The sequence below is a fragment of the Prionailurus viverrinus genome, chromosome E2 (genome assembly GCF_022837055.1).
Source record: "Prionailurus viverrinus isolate Anna chromosome E2, UM_Priviv_1.0, whole genome shotgun sequence".
Lineage (NCBI taxonomy): Eukaryota > Metazoa > Chordata > Mammalia > Carnivora > Felidae > Prionailurus > Prionailurus viverrinus.
In genome coordinates, this window is record NC_062575.1 from 37,171,875 (window position 1) to 37,199,330 (window position 27,456).

Genomic DNA, 27,456 nt, shown 5'->3' on the forward strand with positions numbered 1-27,456 from the left:
TGCATAGTGAAACTTCCAATTTAAGTTTTTAAAACTCCTAAGTGGGCTTCCTTTTGATGCCAACTTTAACCAGAAGCCTTTTCATTTGAAAAGAAGACTGCACTGCACTTGGCAATGTTTAAAAATGCAGTAGCTTACTCCTTTCAAGCTGTGAATGGAGATAATTGAAGCAATACCATTTGATGTTTTTGTACACACTTACTTGACTATGAGTCTGTGTTTTCTGGAGAAGAATGCATGTGCATTGAATAGTTTCACTATTTTACTTGTTACAAGATTCTAATGAAAAAGGATTTAATTGAGTTTGGGGTTTATGTCCTGAATTTTTCACTAACTCATGATGTGATCTTTTGTTAAACATTATTTCTTCAAGTGAGTACCAGTGATGTCAGCTATCATCATACTGTTTCTATTAGCATTTTAAAAATTAGCTTCCAAGACAGGAAAGGCAAATCCAGATCCAAAGTATGGTCTACTCCTATAAAGTGAATTGCTGCCTCTTCTAGGATGGAAGCGATCCAATGTAGTCACCTTGTCCCCAACTCTTTATTCTGCTGCACCCCATACTCCACTCCCTGCCCCACCCTTTACCCCATCTTGATCAAGCACTCTCAGAGTATAGTCTCATGCATACTGTCCTGGCTCCTACCACTAAATGTTAGCTAGGTCCTGGACTTAATTCAGGCTGTAGTTCTTTTTCCTTTTCATGTCTATCCCATTCCTGGACAGATTATTTTGTAATTTAACCCCACTTTTTGGCATAGTGGCCAGGAGAGAAGATGAGACAGACTGTAGGAAGTGGGAAGCATGTTGCTCAATGGCAGCAGAATCTTCTCCATCATCTTTAAACAAGGGAGAACACTAGCATTTAGGAGAAACTTCATCATTTTCAAATAGGAGCCTTTAACAGTTCCTAATCCATGAAACAAGTATCATTCTTTCCTAAGTAGGGCCCTAACCTTGCTTAAGGTTAAGACCTGCTTAGGTTGAGAATTTAACCTTCTTGGGAGCTCTTTTACTCTTACCATTAAATCCTGGTCTTGGTCTTCATTCCATGTTTGCCCTCCTACTGCAGGAGATGAGAACCTCTTTAGATGCTACCCAAGAGGCCCTCTGGCTTTCACACATAGCTTTTAATTTGTGAGCAGTCATTGTTAGCCTTTGGTCTCTCCTGTATTTCCTCAGGTAAGCTTAGCAACACCTATCTAATTCCACTGTCCTTCCGGTTAGTATTTACCCCTTTTTCTCAAAAAGCCTGAATGATCACACCCTCTAGTGCATTCCTTTCCACTAGAATACCATCCCAATAATACCAGTAAAAGATAGTATGGCCATCTGTGCACTGCTTACCCCTGTGAAAGAATCCTTATTGGCAGTCCCTTGTTAGGTGATCCAACTCCAAAATCTTAGTATCTGCTTTCTCAGATCTCTTGGTATCAGTTGTTGTAGATTGCATTTCCTAGGATGTAGGCTCTGAGATGGAAACTAGTGTGCAAGAAGTTTAATTTTAGGGACTGCTCTGGTAGTTGGTACTGCTGGAGGAAAAGGGAAGGAAGCAGAGTTGGGCCATGATTTAGTGTCAATAAAAGCCTCAACTGACCTTGGGCTTCTGAATGTGCAGTGGCCCTGAAGAGTTGTCCTGAGTTCTGGTGAGAGGGTCTAGCCTTTATTTCTCTGAACTGATTAGTTATTGGATGCAGATCAGGCTACAACGTTTGGCAGAGTAGGTCTTTTCACCCAAAGGTGTTCCAGAAAGGGCGACTACAAAGGGCTGTCTTCCAGTAGCATTTCCAGCAGTAATAAGTCCTTCATCCTAAGAGGGGACCTGGTTGGCATGTCACAGCACCCACTACAGTTTCATTGGGAACATTACCTTTCATTACATTGTGTGGATTACTCTCAACCATGTAGGAGGGTGAGAACTTTGTTGCTTTGTTGACTAAAATTTTTTTCTAGCTATTATTTCGTTCTCATTTCATTCAGAGTCAGAGGTGATTCTTCATATTGAATTGTTAATAATTTTCTCTTTTTCTCCACCTAATGAATCATTTATTTTTCCTATAACCTTTTTTATACAATTGAATAGGGAAAAGATTTTTTTAAATCTGTTTTACAAGGTACTTCTAATCCTTCATCTCACTTTACTGTATCCCAAAATCTTAATAAATACCCCATGAAGCTATGAAAATAGAATCAGCAAAAATTGTGGTTATAGTTGTTCAATTTTCTAACTATGAATGAAAGAGCAAAAAGCTCTTAAGTTATAACCTTTTATACAAATATATTGAGACAAGTGCAACACCAACAGAAAAAAAAAAAAAAGAAAACATTTTGTGTTATTTTTCCAGGAATGATGAGAGGTTGCTGGTAACCATCCACCCCTCCCTTCTAAATATCCCTGCATGGCCATTCATGGTAATGAAATAGCTCTTCCAATCCAACAAAGCTAACTGGTTTATCAAGGCCACAAGTCTATGATCCCTCATCAGAAAGATGACTTCTCATCTATTCTCAAATGCATTAAGAATTTCAACAGTGTAATGCTTTCTGTTTGAACAAATTCACCTCTGTTATATAATAATAGCATAATTATCCCTTTTTTTATGTCTTTCAAATAGCTCAGAGCTTGCACTGACATGGCTCTTAGTGATTCTTAGAAATCTCTGTGGCTGTTAATCCCTAATCACTTCCTTAACCTGATCACCCACCTTTTCAGATAATATAAAAATTAACAGCTTTTAAACATTTTTAAGACTGTAGTCACTATAATCAGTCATACTTAATTTTAATGAAATGCTTTAACAGAAGACCATTCTTTTCCCAAGACTCTTTAAAAAGGCAATAGAGTAACTATTTCTAGTTTAGTTTTTGTATTTGCAAGAACCACTATATATATTGAATAACTAAATGATTCAATATATATATAACTATATATATATAACTATATATGTATATTTATACACACACACACTGTATACAGTGGTATATGTACAGATATATATGGTATCATTTAATTATTAAACAGTCGTTTGAGCACATGTTGTTTCCAAGCGCATAGGAACCACAAAGATAAAAACCAGTTAGGCATGACTCCTCCTTCAAGCAGCTCAGGAAAGACAGATGTGAAATCTAAATATCATGGTATCTTGTAATAACCCTTGACGGATATCATAGTGGAATAACAATGGAGGGAAAGCTGTGCCTAGAGAGAAGAATGGCCTCAGGAATGGTGGGGATACCAGATGGCTATGATGTAAAAGGGTACTACAGAGAGTCAGTTTCATGTAAGGGAGTAGCAGGACATGAGCATGGAAGCTTAGGTAAGTAGGCCTTTTTCACAGGGGGAGAAGAGATCCTGGAGGAGAAGGAATGAGATCAAATTTGCACTTCTGATTTTTCATCATGCTGATGGTAATGTGGAGGGTATATGGAAGGAAGAGAGCATGTTGGCTGTAGGTATATCATCTCACAAATCTCAGGTATTCTATGGGATTTTTCCTAAATGAGTCTGGAAATAGACACTCACTGGGAGTGTATGTTTGATGGAGTAATGAAATTACCTTCATTAAAGACTACATTTGTATGTCCACAGGCAAAGCATCTTAGTGTAAAAATAAACACAGAGAGAAACATTGACATAAAGAATAGTTCCACTTACTTGGAATCAGGAGTTTGAGTATAACAAATTCTCACAGTGAAGAATATTCCTTAGTTTTTTGGGGATTCTATGAAAATTATTATTATAACTATTATATAAATTAGCTTCATGAAATTCATATGAAAGCTGTACAGAAAACACATTAAAATGTGAAGGATATTTCTCTTAAACGTATTTAATGGTGCAAAAAAAAGAAAAAAACATTTCTTTAAAATAGTCATGGTCTGCATATCACTGAGTTAATTCCCATTTTTAAAGCATAGAAGAATAATGTTATTTTAATATTCCTGAGTCAACTCATCATTTTGAAATTTTGTATATTCACTAAGTAAAATTGTCATTATGCAAATATAATAAATACTGCACTAGAATAGATTTGCAGTTCACCTGACCTTTGTTAATAGGATGTTAGATTTGACTGTCAACCTATTCTTCAATAAATTTTATTAAAATCTTGCACTTTCCAATAAAACAGTTTTGTTTAGTTGGACTATATATAAGGACAATTCTGTTCAAAATTTGAATATAATTTGGTGTTCATCTAACATGAGCACTAAAGATTTTTGTGCTAAAATACTGTTATTTAAAATAATTCTGAAACCCAGCTATGACATATAAGGAAACATAGCTTTTAAGTTGAGAAAGCACAATGTGATTCTGACTAGAATATTTTTTTTAATATAGTCTACCTTAACCTAAAAATGTGTGTCGTAAAAAGGTTAGTATGCATGGCCACTCTTATTTTTTTTAATTCAAAAATGAAAATTTTTATTATTTTTTAACTTTAAAAAAATTTTAATATAATTTATTGTCAAATTGGCTTCCATACAACACCCAGTGCTCATCCTAACAAGTGCCCTCCTCAATGCCCATCACCCACTTTCCCTGCTCCCACCCCCCATCAACCCTCAGTTTGTTCTCTGTATTTAAGAGCCTCTTATGGCATAACCACTCTTAAAAATAAAGAATGCTTTGGGCACCTGGATGGCTCAGTCGATTAAGCATCTGACTTCAGCTCAGGTAATGATCTCATGGTTCGTGAGTTCAAAGTTTGAGCCCCGCATCAGGCTTCTACCATTAGCGCAGAGCCTGCTTCAGATCCTCTGTCCCCCTCACTCTCTGCCCCTCTCCTGTCCATTTTCTCTCTCTCTCTCTCTCTCTCTCTCTCTCTCTCTCTCTCTCTCTCCCAAAATATAAATAAATATTTTAAAAAGAAAGAAAGAATGCTTTTGAAGCATTAACACCAAATTCACCCTTTAAATACATTTTCCTTAATTTACAAGTACAGGATCATCTGCTTGCTTTCTTTGATGGGATCAAGCTCCTTAAAATATAGTTTAAAATATGTTTAAGTACAGCTGTATTAACTATTTTTATGTATTGCATTTCTTCCTGTTTTAAATGTACACATCAGTAACAACACTTACAATTCTATTATTTTCCTTCTAGATTTGTTCCTCACGACATTGTCTGCCTCTAGTACCTTCCAGTTTGAGATATGGGAAAATGTGGTAAGAAGTCTTTTCTTTGAAGCATTTTTAAATGATGGCTTTCAGTAAAAGCACACAATTTTAGAAAATAAAATGAAAGTAATCACTTGGTTGGTTGGTTTCAACAATAAATAGAACAACTTTAAGAGCCTTTGGTTGCATTGCTGCATTCAAACTGCTGAATATTGCTGAAGGAAATGATTCATTCAGCATCAATTCCTCTGCAGGTTTTTAGGCATGACTGCCAATTAAACCAATCAGTCTGCCCTAATGTGAATGTTAACAGGGCCCCTGCTAGGCTGTCAGCTGTTGAGAGAGGTTACTATCATTTAATTTGTCAGCATGATGGTTTATTGAAAAAAACCCTTTTTTAAAAGACTAATTTTTCCTCCTTGCCTTCAGGCTTATATAAAATAATAAGAACAACACACACTAAACTGACTGCCAACTTGACCAGGATTAAGGAGTCTTTCCCAATATATATATATTTTTAATTGCAAGTAGAAGACTCCCAAACTGATGATTTTATTTTATTTTACTTTTAGCTTGATGTAGATTGTATGAAATATTAATTAATGAAGAATAGAACACTCTAAGTCTTAAAATTGAATTTCATGCTATGTAACAGAAGACAGGATTTGAGGACGGGCCAAATTGGCCAACTGACTTTCATCAAGTAATGGTCAAGTATTGAACCTGACTTTCCTCATATGCAAAACGAGAATAAGAGTGTCTGCTTCATGTAATGTGAAAGTGAAGATTAAATGAAACAATGTGTGTGAAGTGCCAGGTACCCAGTAGACACTTAACAAATTGTAATTTTAGATCTCTCAATTTCTCATCTATTTACTGATGATTGTGTTTTATTCAATTCAAATTAAACCCATAACATTTTACATTTTTTATTAAATATGGATGGAAAATAAGCATATCTCAAAAAATGTACAGTACAAGTTTGTGGAAGGAAGTTCATTATTAGCCTTCAAGTAAAGCATAGTAATTGATGTTGGTCATGACTCAAATTTCTTCATAGAAGGAAACTAGGATGAGTGGAGAAGCTATGTGTAGATAAGAGCAGGACTTCTAAATGCTACTTCTACAGTAAACAACTTGATCCTTCTTTTTTCTTAACATGGGAAAAGTGAGAAATATAACTAAACCAGAACAATTTATTTTTCTTTACTTTTTAAAAAATTAATTATATTTCTTCTACTGATATTAGAAATATGATTGTTATATACTTAATTATTACTATAAATTAAATCTCCCACTGCTGGGGGATATTTGTTTTTTAGGTGGCCTTGAAAACAATACCTAAAGTGAATCTTGAGGTATTAGATATGAGAAAATCAATCATTTTGATTAATTTATATCCATATGGAGGACAAAAAGCCTCATTGCACATAAATATAAGGTGTAATAAAATTATGAAATACTTTTAACTGTTTGATATCCTCTCAGCCTAGGCTGATTTTCTTTTGCCCTAGGTTAGATTTTTTTTTTAATTTAAGTATAATTAACATTCAGTGTTATGTTCATTTCAGGTGTACAGTATGATGATTCAGCAACTCTGTACACTTCTAAGTGCTTATCAGGATAATTGTACTGTTAATCCCCTTTATCTATGTCAGGCATCCCCTCACCCACCTCCCCTCTGGCAACTAGTTTGTTCTCTATATTAAAGAGGCTATTTTTTAATTTCTCTCATTTTCTTTATGCGTTTGTTTCTTAAATTCCACGTATGAGTAAAATCATATGATATTTGTCTTTCTCTGACTAATGTTTTTTATCATTATACCCTCCAGAGTCATCCATATTATTGCAAATGGCAAGATCTCATTTGTATTTATGGATGAGTAATATTCCATTGCATATATACAACACCTCTTCTTTATCTGTGAATGGATACTTAGGTTGCTTCCATATCTTGGCTATTGTAAATACTGATACAATAAACATAAGGGTGCATATATCTTTTCAAATTAGTACTTTTATTTTCTTTTGGTTGATACCTAGAGTGGAATCCTTGGGCCATATGGTAATTCTATTTTTAACTTTTTGAAGAACTTCTATGCTGTTTTCCACAGTAGCTGCATCTATTTGCATTACAGTCAATACACAGAGCGTTCCTTTTTTTTCCCACATCTTTGCCAACACTTGTTATTTCTTTTTTTTTTGTTTTTAATTTTTTTTTTCAACGTTTATTTATTTTTGGGACAGAGAGAGACAGAACATGAACGGGGGAGGGGCAGGGAGAGAGGGAGACACAGATTTGGAAACAGGCTCCAGGCTCTGAGCCATCAGCCCAGAGCCTGACGCGGGGCTCGAACTCACGGACCGCGAGATCGTGACCTGGCTGAAGTCGGATGCTTAACTGACTGTGCCACCCAGGTGCCCCAACACTTGTTATTTCTTACGTTTTTTATTTTAACCATTCTGACAGGTGTAAAATGATCTAATGATCATTTTAATTTCCATGATGATTAGTGATGTTCAACATCTTTTAAGTTGGCCATTTATTTCTTCTTTGGAAAAATGTCCATTCAGTTCCTCTGCCCATTTTTAAATCAAATTATTGGGTTTTTTGATGTTGAGTTATATAAGGTATTTATATATTTTGGATATCAACCCCTTTTTGGATATCATTTCCTATTATATCCCGTTGGATAACTTCTCCCATTCAGTAAGTTGCCTTTTTGATTTGGTGATGGTTTCCTTTACTGTGCAAAAGCTTTTGATTTTTGGTATAGTCTCAATAGTTTAATTTCGCTTTTGTCTATCTTGCTTGAGGAGAGATATCTAGAAAAATATTGCTACAGCCAATGTCAAAGCAGTTACCACATGTTTTCTTCCAAGGAATTTTATGGTTTCAGGTCTCACATTTAGGTCTTTAAACTGTTTTGAATTTAATTTTTCTGTATGGTGTAAGAAGGTGGTCAGTTTCACTCTTTTGCATTTAGCTGTCCAGTTTTCACAATACCATTTGTTGAAGAGACTTTCTTTTTCCCATTATATATTCTTACTTGAACATATAAGTGTGGGTTTATATCTGGACTATATTCTGTTCCATTAATCTATGTGTTTATTTTTGTGCCAGTGCCACACTGCTTTGATTACTATAGCTTTGTACTCTATTTTGAAATCTGCGATTGTGATATCTCTAGCTTTCTTCTTCTTTCTCAAGATTGCTTTGGCTATTTGGGGTCTTTTTTTCATTCCATACAAATTTAGGATTGTTTGTTCTAGTTATGTGATAAATGTTATTTGTATTTTGATAGGGATTGCATTAAATCTGTAGACTGTATAATGGAAATTATAACAATAGTGGGTCTTCCAATCCACAAGCATGGAATACCTTTCCATTTGTTTGTGTCATCATCAGTTTGTTTCATCAGAGTTTTATAGTTTTTGGAGTACATGTCATTCACCTTCTTGGATATGTATATTTGTAAGTATTTTATTATTTTTGGTGCAGTTGTAAAAGATTGTTTTCTTAACTTCTCCTGCTGCTACTCCATTATTAGGGTATGTAAATGCAACAGATGTCTGTATATTAATTTTATATCCTGTGACTTTACTGAATTCATTTATAAGTTCTAGTAGATTTTTGGTACATATTTTAGTAGGGTTTTTTTTTTCTATACGTATCATCTGCAAATAGTGAAAATTTTACTTCTTACCAATTTGGATGATTTGGATGTCTTAGTGCCATGGCTAGGATTTCCAGTACTATGTTGAATAAAAGTGATGACTGGATATTCTTGTCTTCTTCCTGATCTTAGAGACAAGCTCAGCATTTCATCATTGCATATATTACCCATGAGTTTTTCGTATATGACTTGTATTTTGTTGAGGTAGGTTTCCTCTAAAACTACTTTGTTAAGAGTTTTTATCTTGCATAGATGTTGTACATTCTCAAATGCTTGCTGTGTATTTGCTGATATGATCACATGGTTTTCATCCTTTCTCTTGTTAATGTGACATATCATATTAACTGCTTTGAAAATATTAAACCACCCTTGCATCTCTGGAATAAATCCTCTTAATCATGGTGAATGATTTTATATGTATATTGGATTCAGTTTGCTAATATTTTGTTGAGGACCTTTCCATCTATGTTCATCAGAGTTAGTGTCCTATAATTTTCATTGTTTGTAGTGTCTTTTTCTGGTTTTGGTATCAGGGTAATGCTGGCCTCATAGAATGAATTGGATGGCTTTCCTTTCTCATCTGTTTTTTGGAATAGTTTTGAGAAGATTAGGTATTAACTCTTCTTTTAATGTTTGGTAGAATTCATCTGTGAAGCCATCTGGTTCTGGACTTCTGTTTGTTGGGAGTTTTTTGGATATTGATTCAATTTCACTGCTAGTAATCGGTATGGTCAAATTTTCTATTTCTTCCCGATTCAGTTTTAAGAAGTTATAGTTTCTAGGAATTTAGCCATTTCTTCTAGGTTGTCCAATTTGTTGACATATAATTTTTCACACACTCTTCTCTTATAATCCTTTGTATTTCTGTGGCATCACTTGTTATTTCTCCTCTTTCATTTCTTTTTATTATTTAAATTTTAGTTAACATACATTGCAATATTGATTTCAGTAGCAGAATTCAGTGATTTATCACTTATATATAACACCCAGTGGTCATCACAACAAGTGCCCTCCTTTTAATACTCATCATCCATATAGCCCATGTCCCCCCCAGTTCCCTCCCTCAACCCACAGTTTGTTCTCTATCATTAAGATATCGTTTGTGGTATTGTCTCATGCGGTTTGTTTCCCTCTCCTTTTTCTGCTTCCTGTTTGTTCATCTGTTTGGTTTCTTAAATTCCACATACAAGTAAAATCATATGGTATTTGTCTTTCTCTGATTAACTTATTTCACTTAGCATTTTACTTTCTAGCTCCATCCACATTGTTGCAAGATTTCATTCTTTTTGATGGTTGAGTTCTATTCCATTGTATATATATACTACATCCTCTTTATGTATTCATTAGTCAATAGACATTTGGGCTCTTTCATAGTTTGGCTATTGTTGATACTGCTGCTGTAAAAACATTGGGGTGCATGCATCTACTCAAATCTGTATTTTTGTATCCTTTGGGTAAATACCTAATAGTACACTTGCTAGATCATAGGTAGTTCTATTTTTAGTTCTTTGAGAAACCTCCCATACTGTTTTGCACAATGGCTGCACCAGTTTGTGCTCCCACCAGCAGTGCAAGAGGGTGCCCCTTTCTCTGCATCCTTGTCAACACCTGTTGTCTCTTGTGTTGTTAATTTTAGCCATTCTGACAAGTGTGTGGTGATAATCTCATCATGGTTTTGATTTGCATTTCTCTGATGATAAGTGATGCTGAGCATCTTTTCATGTGTCAGCCATCTGAATGTCTTCTTTGGGAAAATGTCTATTCATGGCTTCTGCCCATTTCATACCTGAGTTGTTTGTTTTTTGGAGTGTTCAGTTTGGTAAGTTCTTTGTAGATTTTGATACTAACCCTTCATCAGATACGTTGTTTGCAAATATAGTCTCCCATTCCGTTGGCTGCCTTTTCGTTTTGTTTCCTTTGCTGTCCTTTTTATCTTGATGAAGTCCTAATAGTTCATGTTTTCTTTTTTTTCCCTTTCCTTTGGTGACATGTCTGATAAGTTCATGTGTTCGAAGTCAAAGAGGTGGCTACTTGTGTTCTCTTCTAGGATTTTGATGATTTCCTGTCTCGCATTTAGGTCTTTCATCCATTTTTGTGTATGGTTTAAGAAAGTGGTTTAGTTTCACTCTTCTGCATGTCGCCATGCACTCCTCTTTCATTTCTGATTTTTTTATGACTCTGGCTAAGGATTTATCAATATTTGTTGATCTTTTTAATATATCAGCTTCTGGTTTCATTGATCTCTTGTTTTTTAATCTCTATTTCATTTACTTCTGCTCTAATCTTTATTAATTCCTTCTACTGGTTTGGGATTTTATTTGTTTTTATTTTCTAGCTCCTTTAGGTGTAAGGTTAGGTTGCTTATTTGAGATTTTTCTTCTTTCTCGAGGCATCTATTACTGTAAACTTCCTGCTTAGAACCGCTTTTGCTACATCCCCAACATTTTGGATTCTTGTGTTTTCATGGTCATTTGTCTGCAGTATTTTTTTATTTTCTCTTTGATTTCTTCCTTGACCCATTCATTGTTTAGTAGCATATCACTTAGCTTCCATGTATTTGTGTCCTTTCCAGATTCTTTCTTGTGATTTATTTCTAGTTTCATGATGTTGTAGTCAGAAAAGATACATGATGTGCTTCCAGTCTATTTGAATTTATTGAGACCCAGTATGTAATCTAATCTGGAGAATGGTCCACGTGCACTTGAAAAGAATGAGTATTCCACTGCTGTAGGTCCATCCAGTATGTCATTCAACTCTATTGCTTCTTTGTTGATTTTCTACCTGGATGATCTATCCATTGATGTAGGTGGGGTGTTAAAGCTCCCTATTATTGTATTCCTGTTGATTTTTCCTGTATGTCTGTAAGTATTTGCTTTATGTATTTAGGTACTACCATGTGGGGTACATAAATATTTACAATTAGCTGTATCATACTCTTGTTGGATTGTTCACTTTATCATTATGTAGTGCCCTTCTTTGTCTCTTGTTGCAGTCTTTGTGTTTTGGGTTTGTTTTTTTTTTTTAAGTTTATTTAATGGGGGGTGGAGGGAAGGGGAAAGTGGGTGATGGGCATTGAGGAGGGCACTTTTTGGGATGAGCACTGGGTGTTGTATGGAAACCAATTTGACAATTTCATATAAAAAATAAAATGTTTATTCATTTATTTTGAGAGAAACTGACACAGTGCTGGTGGGGGAGGGTCAGAGAGAGAATGAGAGAGAATCCCAAGCAGGCCCCATGCTGCCAGTGCAGAGCCTGATGCAGGACTCAAACCCATGAAACAGTGAGATCGTGACCTGAGCCTAAACCAAGAGTCTGACGCTTAACCCACTGAGGCACCCAGGCACCCCTACAGTCTTTTATTTAATGTCTCTTTTCTTTGATATAAGTTTTACTACCCCAGTTTTCTTTTCACTTGCATTTGCATGGTAAATTGTTTTCCTCACTTTACTTTCAATCTGCATGTGTTTTTAGGTCTGAAATGAGTCTCTTATAGGCAACAGATAGCTGTGTCTTGCCTTTCTACACATTCTGTCATCCTGTGTCTTTTAGTTGCAGTAGTCAGTCCATTTACATTCAGTGTAATTATTGATAGGTATGTACTTACTGCCATTTTGTTACTTGTTTTATGTCTGTTTCTGTAGTTCTTCTCTGTTCCTTTCTTCTTTTGTTGTCTTCCCTGGTGGTTTGATGGGTTTCTTTAGTGATATGCTTGGATTACTTATTCTTTATTTTTTGTGTATATTTTTTGTGTAATTTTTTGATTACATGGTTACCTTTAGGCTTATATATAACATCTTATGCATACAATACTGTGTATTGAATTGATGGTCACTTAAATTTAAACCATTCTAAAAGCACTAAGTTTTTACTCCCCACCCCCCACTATGTTTTGCGTACATGACATAATACATTTCATCCTATTTTTTTTTTAATGTTTATTTCTTTTTGAGAGAGAGAGACAAACAGTGTGAGCAGGAGAAGGGCAGAGAGAGGGAGACACAGAATCTGAAGCAGACTCCAGGCTCAGAGCTGTCAGCACAGAACCCAACATGGGACTCAAACTCACGAACAGTGAGATCATGACCTCAGTTGAAGTGGACACTCACCGACTGAGCCACCCAGGTGCCCCATCATCCTTTTATTTTATGAGTCCCTTGACTGGTTTTTACGGATATAATTGATTTTACTGCTTTTTGTCCCCTTTAACTTTTGTACTGGTGTTATAAATGATTAATCTGCTTTCCTTATGTTTGTATTTACCTGTGAAATTTTTTCCTTTCATAATTTTCTTACTCCTAATTATTATGGCCTTCTCTCTCCATTCATAGATTGCCTTTAACATTTCTCAGAAGGCTCAGTGTTGATGAACTCCTTTAACTTTTGTGTGTCTAGGAAACATTTTATCTCTCTTTCTCTTCTGAATGTTAACTTTGTTGGGTAGAATATTCTTGGTTGCAGGTTTTTCCTTTCAGTACTTTGAATATATCATTCCACTCCCTTTTGACCTGCAAACTTTCTGCTGGCAAATAAGCTTGTAAGCCTTATGTGGTTTCCCTTGAATGTAACTGTTTTCTCTTACTGTTTTTAAAATTCTCTCTTTATCAGTACTTTATGCCATTTTAATTATTATGTGTATCAGTATGAACCTGCTTGGGTTGATTTTGTTGGGGGCTTTCTGTGCCTCCCGAATCTGGATGTCTGTTTTCTTCACCAAATGTTTTTCACCAAGGGATGTTTTCAGCTATTATTTTTTCAAATAAATTTTCTGCCCCTTTGTCTCTTCTCCATTTGGGATGCCTATAATGCAAATATTATTACACTTGATGATGTCACTGACTTCCATAAGTCTATTCTCATTTTTTATTCTTCTTCTTTCTCTCTGCTGTTCAGCTTGGTTGCTTTCCATTACTCTGTCTTCCGGGTCACTAATTTGTTCTTCTCTCTCCTCTGATCTTCTATTAATTCCCTCTAGTGCTTTTTTAATTTCAGTTATTATCTTCTTGTTCTCTAATTGGTTCTTTTTTATATTTTCAATCTCTTTTTGAATGTCTCACTAAGGTTCTACACTCTTTTCTCAAGTCCAGTGAGTGTCTTTATGACCATTACTTTGAATTCTTTATGAGGCATATTGTTTATCTCCATTTCATTTAGATCTTTTGCTGTGGCTTTATATCTTTCATTTAAGAAATATTCCTATGTTTCTTCATTTTGTCTGACTCTCTGTTATATATTAGAGAAGTCGGGTATATTAGGGAAGTTTCCTGGTCTTGCAAATCATGGCAGCCTTTGGAATTAAACCTAGTAAAGCAATGTAGTAGGGGAAAACCTTCAAGAAGAGACCAGATATTTATTTGGTCTCTTCTATTGTTTTCTTTTAAAGAAAGTTAATAAAGTAAGTGATGGGCAGTAGAGACTAAGGGCTGTTCTTGCAGTAAAACAGCTGGATCAGTAATATACCCATATTGACAATAAGTCACTGGTACAGTTAAGGGAAATGTAGACTTAGTATTAATTAGTTTAAATAAAGTATAGATTTTGTTAAATGGAGGATTATTTTCAGTTAGAGATTGGACAAACAATTTGTAGGATACACTAGTTGACCAAAAAAACCCCTCCAAATATCTATAAAGCCATATTAGGTAGTAGAGCTAGAGCTTTAGCAAATCTCATTAGAATGTGAATTGTGTACACAGTCCCATGCAGGTGCTCTGGGAGGCACAGAAATGAATGGAGCTTATAGGCCAAGAAGGCTAAGTATGGGCAGCTCTGGCTGGTATAATGAGGTATATAAACCTCATGCTACAAGTAGCTCAGAGACAGAGCAGTTGCTTCTGTTTGGTCTACCAAGGATCATCAGGGAAGACTCCATAAAGATGTGGTATTTGAAATGGCCAGTACAAATGAGCAGGATGTTAGTGGTTGGAAGTGAGAGAAAGAAATGGGGAAGGAAGTACACAGGAACCCAGGACATATTCAGAGAGTTGAACATGGCTGGTTTGGCCCAGAGCATGAAAAGATACTGGAAGGTAAGATAAGAAGAATTGGTTTAGACAAGATCAGCAGAAGCTTTAACTTCTAAACTAAGTAATTTAATCTTTTAAACATTGATTGAGAAGCTTCTAAACCTTTTAGGACTGAAGGTGAGATGAACAGAGTTCTCATTGTTGCCATTATCTTACTACTGCATATCAGATAAGTTTGCATGGAAGATCTGGAAGCAGGGAGATAACTTAGGTGGAATTTACTATAACCTGGGAAAGAGGTGAATGATTAAAGGAATAAAGTATTGGGAATGGCCTAGAAGGGATAAATATGAAAAATATTTATCAGTGCAAGGGTAATTTGTGTTTTGTACTAGTGACCAGAGAAAAGACAAATGAAATATCTAATTTGAGGTAGGAAAAAAAAATTATTTCAGATAAGAGACATATCAAGAAGGCAATTAGTAATGTAGGAGTAGACAGAGAAAGACAAATATATGACTTCACTCATGAGGGCTTTAAGAGACAAAACAGATGAACATAAGGGAAGGGAAACAAAAATAATATAAAAACAGGGAGGGAAACAAAACATCAGAGACTCTTAAATATGGAGAACAAACAGCGGGTTACTGGAGGGATTGTGGGAGGGGGCATGGGCTAAATGCGTAAGGGGCATTAAGGAATCTACTCCTGAAATCATTGTTGCACCGTATGCTACCTAACTTGGAACTAAGTTTAAAAAAATTTTTTTATTTAAAAAAAAAAAGAAATATAGGACTAGAGTTCAAGGAACAGACTAGGTAAGTGTCACAAAGGAAAAGACTAAGGACAAAAATGGCAAAGCCAGACCCTTGGGCAATACCTACCACCCTTTATGTTAGAAACTTATAGTCTTGACACTATTATCATTTGGGGCCAGATAATTCTTTATCATAGAGTTCCGTCTTATGCATTGTAGGTTGTTTATCAGTATCTCTGACTTCTACTCACTTAGATGCTAGTAGCTACCTCCGATTTTGACAATCAAAAAGATCTCCAGAAATTGCCCAGTGTCCTTGGAGAACAAAATCACCCCCCGTTGAGAATCATTACTTTATATGAATAAAGATGTAAACACAAAATAGTCATCACATATTACTTCTTGGTCATTTTCTCAAACATTGTAAATATAACAATTTTAACATTAAATATTAAAACATATAGGCCAATGCATGGGTAGCCATCTATAAAAAAAGATACTTGTTATAACATTGCACCTGTGGTTGGAATTTAAGCAGAAACTGGCAGGTAGTGTCCTCTGTCACTGGCAGTGGGTTAGCTGCTTCAATGGCAGATGGTAGTGTTTGTAGCAGGAATAGTGGTATTATTATTGTTCCTACTAGTGATAATAGTTAATGTTTACTAAGTCCATACTGTCTGCATATATTCTACTAAGCACTTTATATGGACTATCTCACTAATCTTCACAAAACTTTGTAAAAATACATTTTCAAGATAAGTAAACAGATGCTTTTAGAGTAGAGCTAACTTATTTGGACCTGAAAGCTAGCAAACAGTGGAGCCAGAAGTTCAACTAGGAAATCTTTTTATCAAATTTCTACCTGTAAGTCATTCGTTGTACAGACAAAAGGAAAGGCAAAAGACATAGCTGCAACAGAACCCCTAATGGCTTCAACAGTGAAGACCAGTGAGAACAGCATGGTAAAGAATGAGACCAAGTATAGTGCATTCATGTCAAATAGCAGTCCATGAAAAAGGTACTCTCAGCTCCTAAGCATAGGACTGCCATTATAAAAATACTATATAAGTGCCTAATAACTTTACATTTTGTAGAATACTTTCTAATCTGTCATTGCATTGATACCATATAGAACCCTCAAGTAAACCATATGTTTATCCCCTTCTAAGGGCTTAAAGCTGAGACCCACAACAGTAAGTGGCTGTTCCAAAGTGATACAACTTACCAATGAAAGCGGAACTAGAACCCCTGTCATCTAACTCTACATCTAGTGCCCTTTCCACTAGTCTGTTCTGCTCTCTAGGTATGAAAGAGTCTTGATTATATGCTAGTATTTCCTACGTTAGATAGGTACAAAGCAATTTCATGTTTGAAAATAAGTATGGACAAAGCAGGAAAGAATATCCAATGGAATAAAGACAGTCTCTTCAGCAAGTGCTGCTGGGAAAACTGGACAGCAACATGCGGAAGAATGAACATGGACCACTTTCTTACACCATACACAAAAATAAACTCAAAATGAATGAAAGATCTAAATGTAAGACAGGAAGCCATCAAAATCCTCGAGGAGAAAGCAGGCAAAAACCTCTTTGATCTTGGCCGCAGCAACTTCTTACTCAACATGTCTCTGGAGGCAAGGGAGACAAAAGCAAAAATGAACTTTTGGGACCTCATCAAAATAAAAAGCTTCTGCACAACAAAGGAAACAATCAGTAAAACTAAAAGGCAACCGATGGAATGGGAGAAGATACTTGCAAACGACATATCAGATAAAGGGTTAGTATTCAAAATCTATAAAGAACTTATCAAACTCAACACCCAAAAAACAAGTAATCCAGTGAAGAAATGGGCAAAAGACATGAATAGACACTTCTCCAAAGAAGACATCCAGATAGCCAACCGACACATGAAAAAATGCTGCACATCCCTCATCATCAGGGAAATACAAATCAAAACCACAATGAGCTACCACCTCACACCTGTTAGAATGGCTAACATTAACAACTCAGGCAACAACAGATGTTGTCAAGGATGTGGAGAAAGAGGATGTCTTTTGCATTGTTGGTGGGAATGCAAGCTGGTGCAGCCACTCTGGAAAACAGTATGGAGGTTCCTCAAAAGATTAAAAATAGAACTACCCTACGACCCAGCAATTGCACTACTAGGTGTTTATTCAAGGGATACAGATGTGCTGTTTCGAAGGGACACATGCACCCCCATGTTTATAGCAGCACTATCAACCATAGCCAAAGTAAGGGAAGAGCCCAAATGTCCATCAATGGGTGAGTGGATAAAGAAGATGTGGTATATATATATATACAATGGAGTATTACTTGGAATCAAAAAGAATGAAGTCTTGCTATTTGCAACTACGTGAATGGAACTGAAGGGTATTATGCTAAGCAAAATTAGTCAGAGAAAGGCAAATATATAACTTCACTCATATGAGGACTTTAAGAGACAAAACAGATGAACACAAGGGAAGGGAAACAAAAATAATATAAAAACAGGGAGGGGGACAAAACATAAGAGACTCTTAAATATGGAGAACAAGCAGAGGGTTACTGGAGGGGTTGTGGGAGGGGGGTTGGGCTAAATGGGTAAGGGGCATTAAGGAATCTACTCCTGAAATCACTGTTGCACTATCTGCTAACTAATTTGGATTTAAATTTAAAAAAAAAATAAAGTTAAAAGTGAAAATAAATATGGTCATACTTCACTTTAAAATGTGTTATCTAATAAGAGTAATAACATGTTGATAAAGTTTATAGAATCATTTTTATCAAATATTAAATATGTAAATGATACTAATCTGAATTGAGATTGAGTTATATACTTTTCTATTACCAATTAGAGCAAAGAATAAGTAATGATAATAAAGGGAAGTTACATTTGATAAAGTATTATCTTCCCCTAATTATGTCATATATATAATGTATTCTTTTTGCACATATAATGTGCATGCTCTCACTGTAGCAAGAATATGTTCTTTTTCCCCAGTGACTGAAAGGAACTATTGCTTTTGTTCTACTGAGGTTCGGGGTTAATATGGCATCTTAGACATGGGAGACCATCACCTGGGAAGTACTCAGTGTTTCTTGATGGAAATGCACCATAAGGTTATATCCAGAAACACTTCTACATATACTTATTAAGTTTAACAGAACTTCACTGGAGTAATTTGTTCACTTGAATCAGTATAATGAGTTGACTTTCCTCTTTATGTTAACGTGAAGCTGATGTAGTTTAAAAGAGATTTTCCATTTATTCTAGAACCATTATGTCCACTCTACAGAGTGAACATATGCTATGATGTTTCTAAAGTGCAAAGGCAGTGGGAACTTCAGTCAGAGGTTTGGCACCTTTGATATATCTCTAATGTAACTTCACGTACTCCATAAGACTGGAGGGGAATGATAAGTTTAAGACACTATGTAAATAAGATTTCTATAGAAGCATCATTCAAAAAGTATATCAGATACTTTAGTAATCGTAGGGGAAACATGTTTCTGCATGCAGATAACACTGTTAAAATGATTGGAAAATACTTGATTTGTCACAAGCAAATCTTACCCACTTACTCATGTTCCTCGAGCATTTGGTCTTCATGTTTTCAATGCAGCAGTGCCTTTCTCTAAAATAGCAGAAGTGACTCCTTATAAAATTAATTTGCAAATCTGCAGTATCCTTAGAAAATTTTTTAATTTTTATAATATTTTCAACATATAGTTATCTATACAAAGTATATAGTAATCAAAGTCAGTATGTCAAATAGTGAGTAGAAATGTCAATGATAAAAAGAATGCTCTGTATAGAACTAAGTGCTCCAAATTCAGTTTTTTGGTTGATTTTTCTGGTGTTGTAATCTAAAATTGTAGAAAAGGAGGGCACCTGGGTGCCCAACTCTTGATTTTGGCTCAGGTCAAATCCCACGGTCATGGATTCGGGGTCCATGTTGGGCTCTGCAGTTAACGTAGAGCCTGCTTAAGATTCTCTCTCTCTCTCTCTCTCTCTCTCTCTCTCTCTCTCCCTCTCCCTCTCTCTCTGTCTCTCTCCCTCTCTCTCTCTCTGTGTCTCTCTCTCTGTCTCTCTCCCCTGCTTGTGCTGTATAAATGAATGAATGAATAAATAAAATTATAGAAAGGAAAGGCAATTCTCCATTTGGAAAGAGTAACTGAAACAAAGGATCTCTAATGGGTTTTCTTTCTTGTTTAGCTTAGCCTCCTCTCCTTAGCACCTACCAGTTGTTGTCATCCTTTGTTCCCTTTTCACAATGATACACAAACTTGAGTTGAGTTGCTAATGAATGGCCCTTTAAGGATCCATGGAATTATCATCTCATTTGAATTTTTTTTTTTTTTTTTTTTTTTTTGAGAGAGAGAGAGAAAGAGATCGCACACAAGCCAGGGAGAGGGTCATGGGTTGGGGGAGAGATAGGGAGAGAGACAGAGAAAGAGAAAGAATGAATCATAAGAAGAAGGTTCCATGCTCAGTGCAGAGCCTGATGTAGGGCTCTGTCTCACAACCCTGGGATCATGACCTGAGCCAAAATCAAAAGTCAGATGCTCAACCAACTGAGCCACCCAGTCACCCCTCATCTCATTTGAATCTTGATATTTTTTCTTAATTGTACCCAATAGAAGTCTTCTTCCTTTGAAATCTATAAAACAGTGTCTTTGCTACTTACTTCTACCACTTATGTGTTACCTTCAAAAGTTCTGTTTTCTTGACATATCTTATCTCCCAATTGAACTGGAAGCTCCCTGAAGGTAGGATCTATTTTTTATACTTCTTTATATTTCCAAATATAAAGAATATACCAAGTACACTCCTATTTCCACAGTACTTGAAAGGCGAAGACACTCATTATGTCTGAAATTATAATGAAGATTTAATAAAGAATATAACACCAGAAGGCAAGGAAAGCACTCCAGGCAATTTTTATCAACTCACAGCAGTTGCTTTTTCTTTCTTTTTTTTTTTATGGTAAAAGTAGAACAGGAAAGTGAATAGTTTTTTTTTTTGTAGTACAACAAAAGCCTTAAATTATTTATTTCCCTGCCTCAGTTAAAATGCTTTGTTTCACACTTGACAGATGAATGGATTATAATAGGCTAATCCAAACTTTTCTGCCATTAACAGGATGGAAATTTCTCTGTCAATACTGTATTTGAAAAACCTCAAAATATGGTGGTGATTGGACAGTCAGCATTTGCAGACTTTGGTAAGATTCTTTTCATCTTTCAAATTCTACCCCTCTCTCTAACCTAGTCATATTAATTTCCCATACCTGAATATAATTGTATTGTCTTCAGAACTATTAAAGATTTAAAAGGTGTCTTTTCCAGTATTATACATGGCATGTGGTCAATTCCTTAACACAAGAAGGGGCCATTTATGACATTTATGTTTAAAGTATAATTTGAACTTAAGGCACTCCTGTTTGCAGGAGTAATATGCAAAACAAGGAAGTCTGTTGAGGCTTTTCTAAAGGATACCAACTAGTGATTATCGTGAAGTCTTCATACATTTCTAAATGATGGAACAAAAAAAATTGGGAGTTAACCTGACCTCTTGAAACTTGAATACTAAAAACCATTTCTATTTACATCATAATTTCAAAGAAGAGTAACATCTGTTGTGAATTTGCCAGATGAGGACACAGGAATCTCTGTTTTCCTTAAGATTCTACACTGTAAATCAAGTTCACTTTGGTTAGGAACTTCCAAAGCATGTATGCCTCTTTCATCATTTGTCAGTTATTATTAAAAAGGATTTTGTATTAGATAGTAAAGTAGTCTAGATGACCACTACCTAGGAGTTTAAAGCCCACTCTCCTACTTTTCCTTCATTCTGCCAATAAATACCTCAGCTTCTTCCTCAGAATCCAGATGACATGTCACCATGTCCAGAGGCCTCAGCTCCCTCATTTGTCAAATTTCAATGACAATTGTATCTACCTCCCAAGACTATAGTGAGGAACACAATGTGAATAAAGTACACTATTGGGCACATAGTAATATGACAATAAATTACTGTATAACATCTTTTCATCGGACTTACCTGTTTTTTTGTTGTCATTACTGCTCTTTGCTCAGTTGGCTCAATCAGCTCTTTGTTCAGTGTCATAGAAATGAATCCCAAGGCAGCTATAACATGTTTAATAGTGTTATTTGTGGGGTACCTGGCTGGCTCAGTCAGTTAAGCGCTGGTCTCTTCATTTCCGGTCAGGTCATGATCTCGTGGTTCGTGAGATTAAGCTTCATGTCAGGTTCTGCAACAGTGCAGAGCCTGCTTGGGATTCTCTCCCTCCTTCTCTCTCTGCCCCTTTGTATGTGTGCATGTGTGCGTGCACACTCTCTCAAAAATAAATAAATAAACTTTAAAAAATAGTGTTATTTGATAGAAATATCAACATCTCTATGTTGTACTGTATTTTAGTTTGGTTATGTTGCATGTTTGATTTTGAGCTCATTTCTGGTTCCTGATTTACATATAGTCTTTAATAAGCAAATAGTGAAGTTATACATGAAAGTTTTTTTAAATTTGCTGACTGACTTGATAAGTTGGATTGACAACAAATCCTTTTGCAAGTCTTCCTCTAGAAAAAAACATTATATAATTTTCAAGGGTACACATACCTCCCTTAACTCTAGTTAAGAACTTCTATTTGTGTTATGATCGTGTGTTTTATATAAGTGCCTTGACTTTAACAACATTATTGGTAGCTTTTCTTAAAATTTATTTAAATTTGACTAACCATAGACTTTTACATGCAGGTATTGTTCAAATGTGCAGAATATAGGATATAGCCCATTAAGAAACATAACTATATTTCCCCACTATTTTTAATGACTTTAGGTAGCATATCAGTAAACACTTTTATTCATTTTCTTTTAATATGAAATTTATTTTCAAATTGGTTTCCCTACAACACCCAGTGCTCATCCCAACTGGTGCCCTCCTCAATACCCATCACCCACCTACCCCTCCCTCCCACCCCCATCAACTCGCAGTTTGTTCTCAGTTTTTAACAGCCTCTTATGCTTTGCCTCTCTCCCTGTCTAACCTGTTTTTTTTTCTTCCCCTCCCCCATGGTCTTCTGTTAAGTTTCTTAGGATCCACATAAGAGTGAAAACATATGGTATCTGTCTTTCTCTGTATGACTTATTTCACTTAGCGTAACACTCTCCAGTTCTATCCACGTTACTAAAAAAGGCCATATTTCATTCTTTCTCATTGCCACGTAGTATTCCATTGTGTATATAAACCACAATTTCTTTATCCATTCATCAGTTGATGGACATTTAGGCTCTTTCCATAATTTGGCTATTGTTGAAAGTTCTGCTCTAAACATTGGGGTACAAGTGCCCCTATGCATCAGTACTCCTGTATCCCTTGGGTAAATTCCTAGCAGTGCCATTCCTGGGTCATAGGGTAGATCTATTTTTAATTTTTTGAGGAACCTCCACACTATTTTCCAAAGCGGCTGCACCAGTTTGTATTCCCACCAACAGTGCAAGAGGGTTCCCGTTTCTCCACATCCTTGCCAGCATCTATAGTCTCCTGATTTGTTCATTTGACCACTTTGCATGGCATGAGGTGATATCTGAGTGTGCTTTTGATTTGCATTTCCCTGATGAGGAGCGACGTTGAGCATGTTTTCATGTGCCTGTTGGCCATCTGGATGTCTTCTTTAGAGAAGTGTCTATTCATGTTTTCTGCCCATTTCTTCACTGGATTATTTGTTTTTCAGGTGTGGAATTGGTGAGCTCTTTATAGATTTTGGATACTAACCCTTTATCTGATATGTCATTTGCAAATATCTTTTCCCATTCTGTTGGTTGCCTTTTAGTTTTGTTGATTGTTTCCTTTGCTGCGTAGAAGCCTTTTATCTCATGAGATCCCAATAGTTCATTTTTGCTTTTAATTCCCTTGCCTTTGGGGATGTGTCAAGTAAGAAATTGCTGTGGCTTAGGTCATAGAGGTTTTTTCCTGCTTTCTCCTTTAGGGTTTTGATGGTTTCCTGTCTCACATTCAGGTCCTTTATCCATTTTGAGTTTGTTTTTGTGAATGGTGTAAGAAAGTGGTCTAGTTTCATCCTTCTGCATTTTGCTGTCCAGTTCTCCCAGCACCATTTGTTAAAGAGACTGTCTTTTTTCCATTGGATGTTCTTTCCTGCTTTGTCAAAGATGAGTTAGCCATACGTTTGTGGGTCTAGTTCTGGGGTTTCTATTCTATTCCATTGGTCTATGTGTCTGTTTTTGTGCCAATACCATACTGTCTTGATGATGACAGCTTTGTAGTAGAGGCTAAAGTCTGGAATTGTGATGGCTCCCGCTTTGATCTTCTTCTTCAATATTACTTTGGCTATTCAAGGTCTTCTGTGGTTCCATATGAATTTTAGGATTGCTTGTTCTAGCTTCGAGAAGAATGCTGGTGCAATTTTGATTGGAATTGCATTGAATGTGTAGATAGCTATGGGTAGTATTGACATTTTAACGATATTTACTCTTCCAATCCATGAGCATGGAATGTTATTCCATTTCTTTGTATCTTCTTCGATTTCCTTCATAAGCTTTCTATAGCTTTCAGCATACAGATCTTTTACATCTTTGGTTAGATTTATTCCTAGGTATTTTATGCTTCTTGGTGCAATTGTCAATGGGATCAGTTTCTTTATTTGTCTTTCTTTTGCTCATTATTAGTGTATAAGAATGCAACTGATTACTGTACATTGATTTTGTATCCTGCGACTTTGCTGAATTCATGTGTCAGTTCTAGCAGACCTTTGGTGGAGTCTATCAGGTTTTCCATGTATAATATGTCATCTGCAAAAAGTGAAAGCTTGACTTCATCTTTGCCAGTTTTGATGCCTTTGATTTCATTTTGTTGTTTGATTGCTGATGCTAGCACTTCCAACACTATGTTAAACAACAGCGGTGAGAGTGGACATCCCTGTTGTGTTCCTGATCTCAGGGGGAAAGCTCTCAATTTTCCCCTATTGAGGATGATATTAGCTGTGGGTTTTTAATGAATGGCTTTGATGATGTTTAAGTATGTTCCTTCTATCCTGACTTTCTCAAGCGTTTTTATTAAGAAGGGATGCTGAATATTATCAGATGCTTTTTCTGCATCGATTGACAGGATCATATGGTTCTTTTCTTTTCTTTTATTAATGTGATGTATCACATTGATTGATTTGCAAATATTGAACCAGCCCTGCAGCCCAGGCATGAATCCCACTTGATCTCATTTACTCATGGTGAATAATTATTTTTATATGCTGTTGAATTTGATTTGCTAGTATCTTACTGAGAATTTTTGCATCCATATTCAGCAGGGATATTGGCCTGTACTTCTTTTTTTTTTTTTTTTTTTTTTTTTTTTTTTTTTTTTTTTTTTTTTTTTTTTGCTGGGTGTCTGTCTGGTTTAGGAATCAAAGTAATACTGGCTTTATAGAATGAGTCTGGAAGTTTCCCTTCCCTTTCTATTTTTAGGAACAGCTTGAGAAGAGTAGGTATTATCTCTGCTTTAAATGTCTAGAAGAATTCCCCTGGGAAACCATCTGGTCCTAGACTCCTATTTGTTTGGAGAGTTTTAATAACTGATTCATTTTCTTTGCTGATTATGGTTCTGTTCAAGCTTTCTATTTCTTCCTGTTTGAGTTTTGAATGTGTGTGGGTGCTTGGGATTTTGTCCATTTCTTCCAGGTTGTCCAGTTTGTTGGCATATAATATGTCATAGTATTCCCTGATAATTGCTTGTATTTCTGAGGGATTGATTGTAAAAATTCCATTTTGATTCATGATTTTGTCAATTTGGGTCGTTTCCCTTTTCTTTTTGAGAAGCCTGCCTAGAGGTTTATCAATTTTGTTTATTTTTTCAAACAACCAACTCTTCGTTTCATTGATCTGCTCTATAGTTTTCTACATTGAACTGCAATACAGCTTTCTATATTGTTTATTTCTGTTCTGATCTTTATTATTTCTCTTCTTCTGCTGGGTTTGGAGTGTTGCTGTTCTGCTTCTATTTCCTTTAGGTGTGCTGTTAGATTTTGTATTTGGGATTTTTCTTGTTTCTTGAGATAGGCCTGGATTGCAATGTATTTTCCTCTCAGGACTGCCTTCACTGCATCCCAAAGTGTGTGGATTGTTGTATTTTCATTTCCATTTGTTTCTGTATATTTTTTAATTTCTTCTCTAATTGCCTGGTTGACCCATTCATTCTTTAGCAGGGTGTTTTTGACCTCCATGCTTTTGGAGGTTTTCCAGACTTTTTCCTGTGGTTGATTTCAAGCTTCTTAGCATTGTGGTCTGAAAATGTGCATGGTAGGGCTCAATTCTTTTATACTTATGCTGTGATTTGTCTTGGACAATGTTCCATGTGCACTTGAGAAGAAAGTATATTCTGTTGCTTTGGGATGCAGAGTTCTAAATATATTGTCAAGTCCATCTGATCCAATGTATCATTCAGGGCCCTTGTTTCTTTATTGATCCTGTGTCTAGATGATCTATCCATTGTTGTAAGTGGAGTACTAAAGTCCCCTGCAATTACCACATTCTTATCAATAAGGTTGCTTATGTTTGTGATTACTTGTTTTATATATTTGGGGGCTCCCGTATTCAGCGCATAGACATTTATAATTGTTAGCTCTTCCTGATGGGTAGACCCTGTGATTATTATATAATGCCCTTCTTCCTCTCTTGTTACAGCCTTTAATTTAAAGTCTAGTTTGTCTGATATAAGTATGGCTACTCCAGCTTTCTTTTTACTTCCAGTAGCATGATAGATGGTTCTCCATCCCTTCACTTTCAATCTAAAGCTGTCCTCAGATCTAAAATGAGTCTCTTGTAGACAGCAAATAGATCGGTCTTGGTTTTTTTTTCCACTCTGATACCCTATGTCTTTTGGTTGGAGCATTTAGTCCATATACATTCAGTGTTATTATAGAATGATATGGGTTTAGAGTCATTGTGATGTCTGTAGGTTTCATGCTTGTAGTGATGTCTCTGGTCCTTTGTGGTCCTTGCAACATTTCATTCACGGAACCCCCCTTAGGATCTCTTGTAGGGCTGGCTTAGTGGTGATGAATTCCTTCAGTTTTTGTTTGGGAAGACCTTTATCTCTCCTTCTATTCTAAATGACAGACTTGCTGGATAAAGGATTCTCGGCTGCATATTTTTTTTTTCTGTTAATCACATTGAAGATTTCCTGCCAGTCCTTTCTGGCCTTCCAGGTTTCAGTAAATAAGTCTGCTACTAGCTTTATGGGTCTCCCTTTATATGTTAGAGTGTGTTTATCCCTAGCTGCTTTCAGAATTTTCTCTCTATCCTTGTATTTTGCCAGTTTCACTATGTTATGTCTTGCAGAAGATCCATTCAAGTTACATCTGAAGGGAGTTCTCTGTGCCTCTTGGATTTCACTGCCTTTTTCCTTCCCCAGATCAGAGAAGTTCTCAGCTATGATACGTTCCAGTACACCTTCAGCCCCTTTCTCTCTCTTCCTCTTCTTCTGGAATTCCCATGATATGGATATTGTTCCGCATGGTTGCATCACTTAGTTCTCGAAGTCTTCCCTCATACTCCTGGATTTTTTTATCTCTCTTTTTCTCAGCTTCCTCTTTTTCCATAATTTTATCTTCTTCTTCACCTGTTCTCTCCTATGCCTCTTCAATCCGAGCTGTGGTCATCTCCATTTTATTTTGCACCTTGTTTATAGCATTTTTTAGCTTCTCATGACTATTTCTTAGTCCCTTAATCTCTGTAGCAATAGATTCTCTGCTGTCGTCTATATTTTTTTCAAACCCATTGTTTAATTTTATGACTACTATTCTAAATTCTCTTTCCATTATATTGCTTAAATCGTTTTTGATCAGTTCGTTAGGTCTCACTACTTCCTGGAGTTTCTTTTGAGCAGAATTCTTCCATTTCGT

The 27,456-nt window shown here is 35.9% G+C and overlaps 1 protein-coding gene across 1 annotated transcript in view; it reads left to right on the forward strand.

Annotated features, from left to right (window-relative positions):
- Positions 1-27,456, forward strand: part of ITFG1 (integrin alpha FG-GAP repeat containing 1) — a 354,402-nt gene that overhangs the window by 86,559 nt on the left and 240,387 nt on the right. The window contains exons 7-8 of the mRNA XM_047834578.1: positions 5,108-5,169; positions 20,664-20,745. Coding sequence (XP_047690534.1) covers positions 5,108-5,169; positions 20,664-20,745 — 144 coding nt within the window. The remainder of the gene's footprint in view (positions 1-5,107; positions 5,170-20,663; positions 20,746-27,456) is intronic.